The sequence below is a fragment of the Pogona vitticeps genome, chromosome 4, assembly GCF_051106095.1.
Source record: "Pogona vitticeps strain Pit_001003342236 chromosome 4, PviZW2.1, whole genome shotgun sequence".
Taxonomy (NCBI): Eukaryota; Metazoa; Chordata; class Lepidosauria; order Squamata; family Agamidae; genus Pogona; species Pogona vitticeps.
Window position 1 is genome coordinate 235,276,257 of NC_135786.1, and position 15,335 is coordinate 235,291,591.

The following is a 15,335-nucleotide window of genomic DNA, read 5'->3' on the forward strand; positions in this document are numbered from 1 at the left end:
TACTTACGCTGCAGAGACTCACGTAAACCAAACAATGTGGAAGCGCCTCACAAAGAAAGCTCAGACGGGAAAGGAAGATGGGCATTCTGCCCAACAGTGCATTTCCTCTCCTGCTGGATGAGACTACGAGAGTTTCTGTATCAGGAATTCTCCCTGTTTTGGTGACCTGAGAAGCAGAGAAGAGGAGCCGTCTCCTCCTTAGGGCTTACAAAACTTCTGGAACAGGCCCTGGAGGACTGTCCCCACTGGGGGGAGAAAGGTGGGATAAAAATCAGATGAGTGGGTAAATGTGGAATCCAGCCACCTTTCCAATGGGCATTTGGCACAAAGAAAGGTCATAATTCAAAGGAGAGACCCATGAGCATCCTTGCAGTGACAAACCAGATGCCTCCAGGAAGGCCACCAGCAGGACCTGTGTGTGTTTGCACCCTCTTCTTGGTTTCTCAGAATCTGGTATCTAGAGTAACAGAGGCCTAATTCTGGAGAAGTCATGTAGGTATCTGGCTATGGGGCCAGAGGTTGAGAGTTCGGTTTTGCGTCGTGCCTCCTAGGAGAACAGTCAACCCGCGTAGCCCTGGGCAAGCTGCAACAGCTCCACAAAATCGGAACTGAGCACTCCATACCGAGAAAATCCTGAAAAGCGGTGCTAGAGATTTGAAAGAAATCACTGAAAACACTGTTGCTCTAGCACACTGGTTCTTAACCTTGGGTTACTCAGGAGTTTTGGACTGCAACTCCCAGAAGCCTTCACCACCAGCTGTCCTGACTGGGGTTTCTGGGAGTTGCAGTTCAAAAGCAGCCGAGTAACAAAGGTTAAGAACCACTGCTCTAGCAGGCTTTTCAGAATAATCTATCTCTGGAGACCACTGGCTCTATTAACCTCTAGCCTGATCTAATTACCACCTATTTTTGAACGTTTTTATGTCTTTTAAAACATACAGTTGATTTTGCTTTGATTCTGAATGTTTTAGTTCTCTTGTGTTGTGATTATTATTGTCATTTTCACGCATTAAACCACCCAGAGTGGCCTTTGGCCAGAAGGCGGTATAAAAAAAATGCAATCAATTGATCGATTTTCTTATGCAATTCATTCTTGATTTAGGGTTTGCTCCCTTTGGCACAAAAAATGTGGTTCGCATTCAGCACGTTCCTGCTACCTGTCTGGAACGACTTACCTCAATGAAGGTATTCAGCGTGGCATTGGTAGGATTGTGGGTGATGAGAAATCGCATGTTTTTGTAGCAGACCTCCACGGGCGCAGGCCTGTTCATACGAGCCATGATGGGGCGAGGGAAAAAAAATTAAGATGGACGGGAGGGGAGGTTGAAGTAAAAACAAAACACACACACAGACACCCTGAAGAAAAAGAACAGCAGGGCAAAAAAAAGGCAATCAAAAATAACCCTGGTGGGCGGGCGGGTGTTCAGCAAAAGATGGTATTTCCTTTTCCTCCAATGAACACAAATTGTGCAAAAACTCCCAGTGTTATGGTGAACGTGTAGGTGGGATTCTCTGAAGCATCCAATTTAAAAAAACACGAAACCCTGCAGTTGTTGATGTGGAGTAAAAAAAAAATTCTGCGTGTGTGTAATTAGAAGGTGTCGTCGTTGTCTTTCGGCGTCGTTCGGCTTCCCTTCTGAGCTCTCCTCTTTAGAAAGGCCTCTGCATTCAGTTAACCCCACCGGCGGCGTCGCTCTTGCGCCGTCACGTTACCCCATCTGGATGTGTGTAAGGTTTCGGCGCAGCGGTGGGAGCCCGACGCAGGTCAGGCCGGGGTGGCAGCCGGCGGAAGTCCTCCTTCGGCTGCAAGAGCCATACAGGGGAGATCGGAATGGTGAAGCCCCCAGGGTTGGCGGTGCCGGCTTCTGGCGGGGCTGCGGCGGTCTCGATTCAACGGGCGGGATGTTGCGCGTGGCAAGGCTCAAAGGTGCGGCCAGGCCCCTCCATAAATCCACAGCTCCTCAGCATGCGAGATAATCTGAGGGGAAGAACAATGAGGCGGGGGGGGGGAAGAGAGAAGGGAGAGATGTCTTTCATTAAGGGAGGAATCTAGGTCAACACTGTGATGGATTTAAGTTGGAAATCATACAACAATGTGACAGCTAAGCAGTGGCATTCATCTACAACAGCCTCCTGCAGTCTTGTGCACTCTCAATGTTTTCGAACCTTCGTGCCACCCAGAACGAATGGATCTGGCTTGATTTTGGATGCTGACGCAAGATCCTTGGGTACGGATACCTCTTGGGTAGGATATGGGATGCAGCACTAGGGAGAGGTGGACCCATAGGAGATCTCACATAGAATTCTCCAGCATCTCCAGGTGGGCTATGAAATAATCCTGTCCCAAACACTGCGGAACTCAGCCAGCCAGATTTGGCAATGCTGGATTAGATGCACCAACCAAGGGTCTGACTCAGATTAATAACCTTAGAACTACAAGACTGGAAGGGACCCTATGGATCATAGGAGTTCAAGGGATGTCAAGGAGGAACAGCGGGGAATCGAATTCCCAACTTCTGGCTTCAAAGCCAGAGAGCTAAATCACTGCACTATGTTCCTATCCCAATATCTCTCGGTATTCCTGGCTATCACCCCACATTTAAAGCGGTTACTGAGGATGGGAATTGATTAACCCATTAATTAACCCGTCCATCCATCTCTCTTTCTCTCCATCCATCAATTTCATTTCATTTTATACTGCCCATTTGGCCAAGGGGCAACTTTGGTCGGTTTACAACAAAAACACACCACAGCACGGTTAAAATACCTGTTCAACAGAACAGAAAGCAAAAATAATATAATACAAATAAACACTCCAACCCAAATGCTTTAAAATATATTTATATAAATAAACATTTCAAAAGGCGGAATTGGTCAAATCACGGCTAGAAGAACTCGGCTGACTCTGCAGATGTTAATACTGTATTTCGAAATTGCCTGCCAAAATTACAGGGTTTTTAGTGCCTCTTTAAAAAAAATTGCCAGTGAAGGGACCAGATCAATTGCGGGGGGAAGTTTATTCCACAGGTGAGGAACAACTCCCGAGAAGGCCCTGTTTCTCCTTCCTTCTTTCCAGAAACATCTGGAAAGCTGACAGCTGTAGCATGCTACTACTCTAGAGAGGAGATTTCAACACCACCACCCCCCGGCTACCTTACCAGCTCTCGCCTTTCTGCATAAAAACAACAGAATAACAGAAAGTCACACACCCTGCAGACAGCTTGATTTCCGGCAAGCAGCACTGCAGGGTGGATCGCCCCCCCCTTCTTTCTTTGCTAGAAGTGGGGCTCCATGGGCTGGAGCACACCAGCTTGACCTGACCCAGATTACTCTCCTGTCACAGAAGAGGATCCATGAGGTCACAATAGGCGCCAGGGAGAGGAAAGCTGGGTAGCAAAGAAGCACATCGGGAGCTAAGAAAATTCCCGTAGCATCATCTTCATAAGCCAGCAAGAAGGGAGGAGGAGTGAGGAGACGACCAAGACTGTGCAAAGCCTCTCAGAAACATCACAAGCTGCCTACCAGCAGGTCCTTTCCTCACCGTATAAATGACTGCCTTATCCAGGAAGGCAGTTCAACAGGTGCAGCTGCGTGGTTGGTTCCGCAATCAGGATACCTGGGCCTAATGTCCCATGAACTTAGACAGGCCTAACCTTATGCTATACCCAGTCTGGCACAATTTCTGTCAACATCAGGCCACACACATGCCAAAGAAAAGAGATGCATTTATTGGCAATGTAAACTGTGATTTTTTTTAAAAAAAGTATTCTGGCATCTTAAATATATACTAGATTTATTTCCGCATGAGATCTGATGGATTACAGTCCACATTCTCAGATAAAGACTTAGCCACAGATGTACGTACATGTATAGACTGTGACAATTAATTACCAGGTAAGCCATGGTTTACTTTGAAGTCCAGAGATGCTGATTCTGAGGCACAGCAAGCAACTTTTGTCTGCACACAAGATTATGCCCCATTGCAAAGTCGTTAAAACTGCAGTAGTGCAATCAAGCCTCTGCTCACAAGCTGAGTTCAATCCCAAAAGGATCAATTAGCCAGCTTGGGGTTGATTCAGTCTTCTATCCTTCCAAGGTCAGTAAATCGGAAGGGTGGGTGGGGGACTGTTCCTTGCATATCTGGACCAACGGTCCATAGAGTGGACCGTTGGTCCAGATAGGCGGGATAAAAATCAAATACATAAATAAATAAAAAACAAATTACCTTGTAAACTGCTCGGAGAAGTGTTCTAGCACTATGGTATTGTATATCAGTTGAAATAATCATAATCATGATGATGATAATAAAAACCATATGTGTATCTTTGTGTCTGTAGCGAACATGGGCTTTATTTAAACCTTCAGACGCACTCTGGAATTTTTGGATATAACCTCATTAACTTTCTCTTTCTCAAACCTCCCTTCGTCATTTCTTTATTTTAAAATGCCCACTTTATAAGCTACATGTCCTGGCTAAACAGGAAATAAACCTGGGCCACAGATCCAGGAGCACCTAAGGCTACCTCCCTACCCAAGACTCGACAACAGCATTCTTGCAAAGAATTGCTCCACAGTCATCAAATCCAGATTTCCAGCCCACCAGCTCCAATCCTAATGTGGGCTGAAAGCACCCAAGTTAAGCAATAAATCAGAAGCAAGGCGAAAGCTCCCTCTCTATGATTTATCTTTGAGAAAATAAACAGGGCCAGTTCTCAGATCTCTCCTGGCCTATACTACATTCTTGGCCTCTCTCTGAATTGTCTACCTAGGCACAGAATACCCCAGGGCTTTCAAGGTGTGTGAAACCTGGGGGGAAATGCACATACAGTTACTTTTTTGGGGGTACAATTCTATGCTCAGCGAGGCGGAGGAATCAAAGAATTATACTAAAATAGGTGAACAAACAATTTATCCAAGCCCTGGGTGCATGGTGCATCACTAAAACTGCTTTATAACGGCGCCCTCCCAAATCCATAAAAAGCATATCGTTATGACTCTTGGAGTGTTCATCACTTCCTCTTGCTTTTTGGGCACAGACCTACCCAGTTAAAACTGGAACTTCCAATTTGGGCATATCTTAGCGTTGGCATGACTCACATGCCTACAACCAATGGCTTAAAATTCTTATTTACTCAACAACTCATCTACCGACTTGCTGTGGAATGTGTCGTGAGTGGGTGAACTGCTGGTACGGATGAGCAGCCTGGTTTGGTGATTTGAGTGCACTGCTTATAGAGCATGAACAAATATGAATGAACTTGCTCTTCGCATATAACTCAAAGGGGAGGGGAAGACGGTCACGCTACATTCCACGAATACGTCTGTCTGAAGTCAGCCTGTGTTCCTGCAGGGATTCGTGGAAGAAGAACTGGAAGGGCCAAGAGGTGGAGGGAGGTTTTTATGCAGAAGAGGCAAGGAGACACGGAGAGGGAACCTTGAGGTTGTGGAACTTGCTGTCCACTCGGTGACACGACTCAAGACTTGACTTGGGTGTTTCCTTCCCCCCCCAGTGACTCAGCCTTGACTTCTGATTCAGAACCCACCCGCCCTGATCATTGCAGATGGGGACAGCAGCCACGAAATTAAAAGACACCTGCTTCTCAGAAGGAAAGCGATGACAAACCTAGGCAGCATCTTAAAAAGCAGAGACATCACCTTGCCGACAAAGGTCTGCAGAGTCAAAGTTATGGTTTTTCAAGTAGCGATGTATAGAAGTGAGAGCTGGACCATAAAGAAGGCTGACCGCTGAAGAATCGATGCTTTTGAACTGTGGTGCTGGAGGCTCTTGAGAGTCCCCTGGACTGTAAAGAGAACAAATCTATACATTCTTGAGGAAATCAACCCTGAGTGCTCACTGAAAGGACAGATCCTGAAGCCGAGGCTCCAAGACTTTGGCCACCTCATGAGATGAGAAGACTCCCTGGAAAAGACCCTGATGTTGGGAAAGCGTGAGGGCAAGAGGAGAAGAAAGGGACGACAGAGGACGAGATGGCTGGACAGGGTCATCGAAGCGACCAACATGAATTCGACCAAACTCCAGGAGGCAGTGGAAGACAGGAGGGCCTGGCGTGCTCTGGTCCATGGGGTCACAAAGAGTCGGACACGACTAAACGACTAAACAGCAACAACACTCTCTCCCCCTTTTTATCTGGGGGGAGGAAAAACTAGTTTTAAATAGGGACTTGGTTCCAAAGACTCAGGCTTGGTCATGAAACCCAAAGACTTTCCCACATTCCTGCAAGGACATCCCGAGGCCAGTAGCCATTGTGGGTTCAGAGATGATTAGCTTGTACCATGTGCTCTCCACACACACCTGTGGAACGTTTACCAGTAATAAATCGGCACTACCTGGAAATCCTCATTCCTGAGGGGTGCTCCGTTACTACACCTATTCACAGAAGTTGCCGTGGCTTTATGAACCTATTTGCCAACGAGGGTCCCGATGGCTGAACCGACATCAAGCAACTGAGTGTCTTCCACCTGGTTTGCTCGACACACTGTCTTGGGAGCGTCAACAAAGCAGATGGATGGAGAAGAGTGCCGGAAAGATGCTGGCCGAGAAACACAGCATCGGAAGGCCCTCGGCATTCTCCATCCGGCTTGCCTACCCCAGCCACCATTTCTCAGTCGTATGAGCAAATGTGGGTCTTGCAAGAGGCAATCTTTATTTCCTCAAGTGGACGATGGGGATCGGACCAGGAGAAGACACCCAGGTGAGGAGGGCGGGAAGAAAGGCGGCCAACAGTGAGAGGTGTACCTACCTACCAAAACTGTGTAGACTAACAGATCATCCTTGTTCCCTTTGCCTAGAATGATGATCTATATTGCTTTGGTCCTTGCACATTTGCATCTGTGTTAGACTTATTTATTTATTTATATTTATTTATTTATTCAATTTATATGCCGCCCACACTACCCAGAGGTCTCCCTCCTTCCTTAACACTCTCTCTCCTTCCAGTTTAGTTTAAATTGCTGGATTAAGTTCGTTCGCTTTTATCAGATGCAATATGGCATTGTCAAATTATTTTAATGTATTTACTTTATATCCTACTCACCTCTCTTGCAAAATGCAAGGTGGCACACAAACGTTAAGATTTCAAAAACATAGGCGTAATAAAATTAATTTATTATTTATTTAATATATTTATAGCCTGCTTTTCTCCTTAAAAAGGACCCAAGGCAGCTTACCTCACTGAAAGACAATATTTAAAGCTGAAAACAATGAGCATACGCCGGTGGCTTGACATCATTAAAAGATGGTATTTTAATGCTAAGAACAATGAGTGTGGCAATACTGAAAAGGAACAAACAAATACCACTCTGAGGAACGGTAAATATAAGCATTACTAAAAACACAGTCAAAGCAGTAAGGGACAACAATTTCTCTAAAAATCCCACTCAGGCAGGTGGCACTGAGGGAAAGCTTGCCTGAAGGGAAAAGTCTTTGCTTGCTTGCAGAAGGAGAGCAAAGATAAAAACAGTACTGAGCACAGAGTCATACCTCTGCCCCCAATTAATTGTTTAAAAATTTCTGTGCAAAAGTGGGGTACAAGTAAATAGATAAATCAATGCACCAATAGACCAAAGGAACAGCTAGTTTTTCAAATGACACCCTTTTTTGGGGGGGGGGCGTATTTTATTCATACTTACTAACTGAAAATCTGTGGACATTCTAAGCTTGTCTGACTTTTCACTATGTAAAAATCAGTGGGCAAATTAGTGGACGGGTGGTCTTCAAAAAGAGGACTGGCAATGCAACTGCTGAAGCAAACCACCGGGGAAAACCAATCTTAAAACTGCCAAACGAACAAGCACATAGAAACACTCAACTGCTAAGAGCATCTCTCTCTGCAAACATGTTGTGCAAATAAGCTGTAAAAGGACCCAGGGAGAATCAGATCTCAGACACGGACATGTCTGCCTGTTTTCAATTTAGGCAGAGTCCACACCTTCCCCTCTTTCTCGATAGGAAGTCTCTGATAACGCTGGTTCATGCCTTGGTCATTTCGAAGATTGACTACTGAAATCCTCTTTACGTGGGGCTACCCTTGAAGGCGATTCAGAAGCTGTAACAGGTACAAAATGCAGTGGCCAGGATTGTATCAGAGGAACTATGCCATTTCCCCGTTATCACTTTATTTATCCTGCCGCTAGATAGGTGGGGTGGAAATTAAGCAAGCAAGTAAGTAAAGTAAGTAAGTAGACTTGCATGTCCCTTTTGTTCTTGGCTGGGGGTTAATGAAAACAGCACGTTGAAGCCACCACGATGATCATGACAGACCTTCTCACAAACTGAAACTCTTCGATAAGATCCATCATGATCAGTAATATTTATTTTTATTTATTCAATTTGTATCCCGCTCCCATTTGTGTCGCAGGACTATTCTGGACAGGTTATAACTTGTAAAATAGAAAACCAAAATAAAAATAGACATATTAAAACCAACAGTAATAACCATAAAAAATCTTGGGGGGGGGGGAAACCCAAAACAGATGGCACTGACTAATCCCAGAGCGGATGGAGGAAAAGCAGGGAGGGAAGAAGGGGAAAGTGGGGGGAGAGGTGGTTAGTTGAGGTTGGTGTGGAAAGCCTTTCTGAAAAGCAACATCTTTAATTGCTTCATAAAAGTCCACAGGGAAGGGGCTGGGTGGAGCTTCTCCGGAAGCTGGTTCCATAAAGCTGGAGCCACCACAAAGAAGGCCCTACCTCTTATGGGCCTCCCTTGGGGTGCCCCCCCCCCAGGAGGCGCCTCAACTGGGGTGATCTTGTGGGCCGGGCAGATGATCTTAAGGAGAGACGCCCCGGCAAGTAACATGGGCCCAAACCGTGGAGGGCTTTGTATGTGTCAAAAACTTGAACCCGATTCCAGGACGCCACGGGCAACCAGTGGAGGCGACCCAGAACTGGCGCGATGTGGTCACATTTACTTGCACCCAACACTGATCTGGCTGCCGCATTCTGGACCCGCTAATACTGTAATCTGTCAAGTCGAATATGACAGATTACAGGATTCTTTTCACCTGCTCTTCTAGGGGAGCTCCTCTGATCCTGAGTTTCTCTCCGAGAGTCATCCAAAGCAACAATTCTGGGCTCTTCCTTTCATACTGCCACCCGTTCCGGATTCTACATTGGCCGGATCAGGATTTGGCCCCATTGCCAAAAGACTGTCCTCCTATCTCAGTCTGTTCTGGTTTCGCTCCTCCGCTTTCTGAACATTGCGATGCCAAAACTCTTGGTTTATTTTCGGTTCAATTTCATACGACGGGGACCGTTTAAGGCTCCTTCTCTTCCCGTCACTGTCCATGTTAGGCTTTTCAGAACTTTCAGCTTTTTCCGTTACAATTTCCGCCGACGAAACTTTACCGATCCACCGGGGGGGGGGGGGAATGCTCGCTGGACGCCAATAAGCACAACTCCAGGGAAGCATCGCTGGAAAACACAGAAGCTGTTCAGCACTACGACACCCACGGCCAGACATGACTCTGACTAAATCCCAGGGACTCCTGCAAACTTTGCAAACAGAAGATGCTTCTGTCAATCTTCAGCACCTCCTTATGAAAACATACCAGGCAATAAATGCTGGGGGGGGGGGGGGAAACCTCTGTTTGAGGATCTGGAGCAAATGTGCTGTGACTTAAGGGCCGTCCAACATGGACAAACATTTGGAACCGGAGCTTCCTATACAAAAAGGGAGGCACTTCAATGCCTGGTAGCCTCTGACCACCTGGTAGCGTTGTGGTAGACCACACGGCCCCACAACCCATTTGATGGTGCTCACAGGAGCGACCTGGACTGGAGCAGGATTGTGCCAAGTCAAACGATACCCACGGGTCCCATAAAAATAAATAAATAAACTACTGGGAAGCAAAGGGTCTAACCCGTTAACTTTCCACCCCATTCCGGGCAAGGGTTTGTGCCAACACAGAGGGTATGTGTGCAATAATGCCCAGCTTGGCCACTGTTAGGATACAAGGAAAGAGACAGACAGAAGCAGACTCCAAACAGTCCGCCGGCTGCCACCCCCACTGTCTCCAGAAGGCCAGCAAGTTGTTTTTATTAGCAGAGGAAACCAAACACACGGCATCCACAGGAGGCTCGGAAAACAAAGAACAGGGCCCGGGAGGGGAGGCTTCCAGCTGTCCGGAATGGGTGTGTTTCCGCAGAACTTCCTCCGCCTTGCCCCAGAGCTTCCGAAATGGACCCCAGGTTTTTTTTCTCTCTCCTCTCCTCGGGACCCTCCAGTTAAGTCACGGATCAAAGAGAAAAGAGACGGGGGTGAAAGGGGGAATCTGGTTTTCTTTGTTATATCTTTTGAGCGTCGGAGATCTGGCGACGATGGCACGGGCCATAGGACCGAAAGCAGCGCATTCGCTGCGCCTTCCAAAACGGCATGGGAGAGACAGAGTTAGCTTCCCGGAGCTGAGAAAAGCCTTCTAAAAAAGGTTACGCTATTTTCGGGTACAAAGCACTGACTTTGCCAAGCACGTCCCAGATTAAGGGCTACGAGAGAGAGAGAGAGAGAGAGAGACAGAGAGAGAGACAGAGAGACAGAGTTCCATAAGTCCGAAGTGACAGCCTGGGCAGAACGGGAGCAAAAGCAGACAGTCCACGCCTTACCTGGTTCCATTCAGGATTTCCCAACGCAACGCACGTTAACCGAGGGTAACAAGCCAGGGCACGCTCGGCTTCCGAATAAGCAAAAATATCCTTTCTGCCTCCACCTGCGGACTTCAAAGCCCTTCAGACTCCCAGGTAAAGTGGACGAGCCCTTCTGTGGTCACCTTCGCTTGGCACGGAGGTGCCTCTCCCACTTCCTCACCGGCATCGTCCTCTCGGGGGTCCCGGCCTCTCCTTCAGAAACAGGAGCGGCAGGTCCCGCAAAATGGAGAAAAAGCCTATCCCTGCGCGACAGGAGGACCAGCCAGCATACACCTCGGCAAGCCGGCGCGCACACCCGTTCCAGCGGCAGCTCCCAACACCCAAGCTCGCAAACGCCCTGAGCATAAGCCGGAGGTGAACCCCAGCCATGTACCTCCCTCCCACACAGATGGGCTGGGTCGTTCCAAGCTATCGTCACTAACAATTTCCTCTTATTCTCCACCTCTAAAATTCTGTGCAAAGGAAGAAGGCGTGTGCTAACCAGAAACCTGCCGAATTGGAAAGCAACTGGGACTGCCCGCCCGCCCGGCCTGTGAGATGGGTTTCTGAGTCGTCCGGGCCAAGCCACGGAGAAAGCGCATCGCGGGCATCAGCTTGGAAAGAAAGAAATCGATGGAAACATTTCCCAGAAGCAAGAAAGACACCGACTGCGAGAAAAGACAACACAAGAGAGGGAGATGTGCTTTGATGGAAGCTATGCTGTCCAGAATTATGTTACCCAATCACCCTGCGTGGGTGTGAAAGCTGGATGGTAAAGAAAAGCGACAGGACAATATTGGTTCGTTCGAAATGCGGTGCCGAAGGAGAGCTTTGAGGAAATCCTGGACTTCCACCAAAGATGAACAAAGTGGATCCTGGATCGAATCAAGTCTGAACTCTCTCTGGAGGCAAACGTGTTGTAACTGAGGCTGTCCTACTATGGGCACATTGTGAGAAGGTAGGATTGTCCGGAAAAAGCACACTGATGCTGGGAAAGGTGGAAAGCGGCAGGAAAAGAGGAGGACCAAATACGAGATGGACAGACTCCATCCAGGAAACCACAACCTTGAATCTCCAAGAGCTGAGCAGGGCTGTTGAGGACAGGACATTTTGGGGATTAGATGGCGCACGCCGTAAATGTACTCATTTTGGAGATTAGATTGCTCACGGCGTAAGTCAGAGGTGACTTAGCGGCACATCGCCACCACAAAAGACAGACCACTGTTCTATCTGGTTCAGCATAGTCTCCACAGACCGGCAGGATTCCCCCCCCCCCCAGCTCTTGCTGGAGATGGCAAGGGCCAAGATCTGGCACCACGTGCATAAAAGTCATGAGCTTCTCGCACTCAGCTACAGCCCATCGTTAACAGAAGGGTCAACCTGGGGCCAAAAAAAAGATTAACACATCCAGCCTCTTGCCCCGAATGACGACAGTCCTCATTCTGATACCCTTCCCAGCTTGCTTTTTTAGTTCTTATTTTTTTTGGCAAACCAACCAGCCAAGAACCAAGTAAGCATCGACACCTGTGATCCAGATGTGCATCGCAAGAAGTAGAAAGTGTCCCACAAAAGCTCCTACTAAAATAAATGAGACTCACAGGTGCCACCATACTTTTGATTCTCCTGTTGCTGAAAAGAGACGAATGCAGCTGTCTTTCCGGAAGCCTTATTCTCCCCCCCCCCCCGTCCCCGGCACCTCCCCACATCATCTTCCTGGTATTGCTCTGCAATAATGGATTGCTTCTGTGAATAAAGAAGCTGCTTGGAATGAATTAAATTTTTTAAAAAATATGGCACATCCTCGGAATGGATTGTGGAGGAGCGGCTGGCTTTGGGACAAAAATCCACACTCGCCTGCTGTACGGAAGAACCAATTAAAGCTTTAAATTAAAGAGGGGGGGACACAAGAAAAACTGCACCCTGCCATACTTGGCTTTGACAAAAGGGTGGGGTGATGGAAATGGAGGGGGGGAAGCCCTCAGATTATCAGCTTTGAGAAAGTATCTACTTTCCAGCCGTGAAGATTTTGTTTAAAAAAAAATAAATCTTATTCTCAAGGGGGAGAAGGATGAGGAAGTTGCTGATCAATCTCCTGCAAATGCAAATTTAAAAAAAAAAGGCGAGGGATCCTTTGCTCTGCTCACCTTTCGCTTGAGAACCAGGACCCCCAAGTTGGCGAAAAGACTCTCGCGGCCAGCTTTCCGACAGCTCCCGCGTTCGGTTCCCCTCCATGAGGCTGCCAGCGACAGGACTGGCACAATCTGCCCCGACCGCTCTGGTTAGTAACGCTTACCTTCAGGGTCACAGGCTGCTTAGCACCCGCGTGGCCAGCGACTCAAAATAGAACATTAAGCGCCTAAGTAAACTGAAACAGGGGAGGTGGAGGAAATGCTGGCAGGACCGAGGAGGTTGGGGGAGGAGGGGGTGGGGAAAGGAGGTTTTACTGGCCACGTCTTTCCCTCCTTCCTGGTTCAGGTATTAAAAAGAATAGAAACGGGACAACAGAATTAAAAAGAATTGGGGGGGGGAATCTTTGCACTTAGTGGTGCGCTAACCTTCCTGGTCCAGGGCAGTTCTGCATTTCCATGGAAGTTCAACAGAATTCGATATGCTTTCCAAGGAAAAGCAGAAGAGGATTAAAGGATCCTTCCTCCCAGTTCCCAGGGGTGTTTGTGTGTCCTTTTTAAAAAGGCCTGGCAGCTGTTCATATGCAAATTTAGGATGAATCTCAGGAACAACTTCCTAACTGTTAGAGCAGTACGACAATGGAACCGATGACCTCGGGAGGTGGTGAGCGTTCCAATGCTGGAGCAATGCAAGAGGAAATCAGAAAACCATCTGACAGATGTTTTGATTTGGATTCCTGCCTTGAGCGGGGGGGGGGGGGGTTGGACTTAATGGCCTTACAGGCCCCTTCCACCTCCATTATTCTAAGAACAAGCCTTACGCCACTCACTGACCCACATTTCTTATTGCAACACCCCTTCCAAGTTATTGGCAGGTATGACAGGACCAGAGAACTCGAAAAATTGTAGAAGTGCAGAAGTATTAATTGGTCCTAATAAAACCATGGCCTGCCACTGGATTTTGAATCTTGTGTTGTTCTTATGGGCTACCATAGTCTTTCCACCCCTTCTTCTGGCAATACAGTACAGTGGTGCCTCGACTTACGAATTTAATTGGTTCCAGAACTACAGTTGTAACTAGAAAGGGTTGTTAAGTCGAAGGACCATTTCCCATAGGAATGCATTTAATCCGTTCTGGTCAAAGAAAAAAAAATCACCAAAAAACCCCACAAAACACTGCAAGACCCATTAATCTGTTCCAGCCGAAGGGGGGGGGGGGAAGAAAAGCAAACAAACCCTGCAAGACCCTTTGGAAATGAAAAAAAAAAAAAAAAAAGGAAAGCAGAAAGCCAACAAACCGTGCAAGACCCATTGGAAATGCAAAAAAAGAAAGCAAAGCAACAAGCAAACAAACCCCACAAGACCTATCGGAAATGGGGAAAAAACACCAAAAAGCAAACAAACCCCGCAAGACCCATCAGAAATAGGGAAAAAACCAAAAAAAAAAAAAAAAAAAAGAAAGAAAGAAAACAAATCCTACATAGAAACATAATCCCACCACCCAGCCCCAAACCAAGCCTCCTCCGATCACGCACTTTCTAACTGCTGGGGGAAAAGAGCTACAAAGAAGCAGCCTCTTCACCACCAACGGTTAGCAATTTGAATTCCCCGCCTTTTCCCCCTGCCTTTTTCTGGTTGTAACTCGAAGCTCCGGCTGCAAGTCGAAGCAAAATTTTGCAGCCGGAGCGGGTCGTAACTCAAAATGGCCGTGTGTTCGTAAGTCGAGGCACCACTGTATTTTACACGGGAAGAGCCCACGTTTTCAAATCTAGAGGCTAACATAACAATACCTCATTTGGCACTTCACTCCAATTAGGGCTATAATATTAAGGATGTTATGCCAAAATACAAGTGCAGAATTGGAAATGCAGGCTGAAAAGATGGTGTCAAGAGTCAAGAGGCAGTGCCTAGTAAAACATTTCAAAGACAAGTTGCACGCGCATGTGTGCGGGTCCCAGTCCCAGCAGTAATGAGTAAAGGACTCAACGGCCAAAATCCTGTTGCTTAGCATAGGAAATGACACTAGAGAAGGTTCACTGAATCAGTGGGATTTAGTGAGTCACTTCCTCCATATGTTTCACTGATTCAAATGGGCTTGCTCTGCTAAAGTCTGTTAGAGTAGGCCCATCTGAGGTGTTGACTCACCTAATCCCCAATGATTCAATGGGCCTACTCTAGTGCACTTTACTGTGTTAAGGAAGAGTATTTTGGCCAGCGTCCCACGCTACCAGTTTGCCCTCCCCTACAAAGGAGTCCATTTTCCCCCCACTAGCTACTTCATTCAAAACAGGAAGAACTTCTACAAACCATCTTTTCTGTAATTATTAGATGTTACTGACAACTACTGTGGTGTTTTGAGTAAATATTACACCAGAAGTGTAAAACAAACCCCACCAAAAAACACTAGACTATCTAGCCAATTACTGCTAATAGGATTTACTGGAGTAAACAAAGACTAAGCTGCAGTAAGAATGGGAAATGGAATAAGAAAAGAAATGTCCTCGACTCAATACCTCCATATCTTGCAGTATCTTGCTGCTGTTGTTATGTGCAGTTAAGTCACCTCTGAC

At 47.0% G+C, this 15,335-nt stretch overlaps 1 protein-coding gene across 4 annotated transcripts in view; it reads right to left on the reverse strand.

Annotated features, from left to right (window-relative positions):
- The window catches only part of PTP4A3 (protein tyrosine phosphatase 4A3), a 113,931-nt gene that overhangs the window by 29,183 nt on the left and 69,413 nt on the right, over positions 1–15,335 (reverse strand). For 2 of the 4 annotated variants that reach the window (XM_072999404.2, XM_078392016.1), the window contains exon 3: positions 1,176–1,978. In XM_072999404.2, coding sequence (XP_072855505.1) covers positions 1,176–1,280 — 105 coding nt within the window. In that variant the 5' untranslated portion in view covers positions 1,281–1,978. Of the gene's footprint in view, positions 1–1,175; positions 1,979–10,618; positions 11,027–12,783; positions 12,930–15,335 lie in introns of those variants that run through there. The other 2 variants (XM_078392017.1, XM_078392018.1) reach the window with 2 other exon arrangements.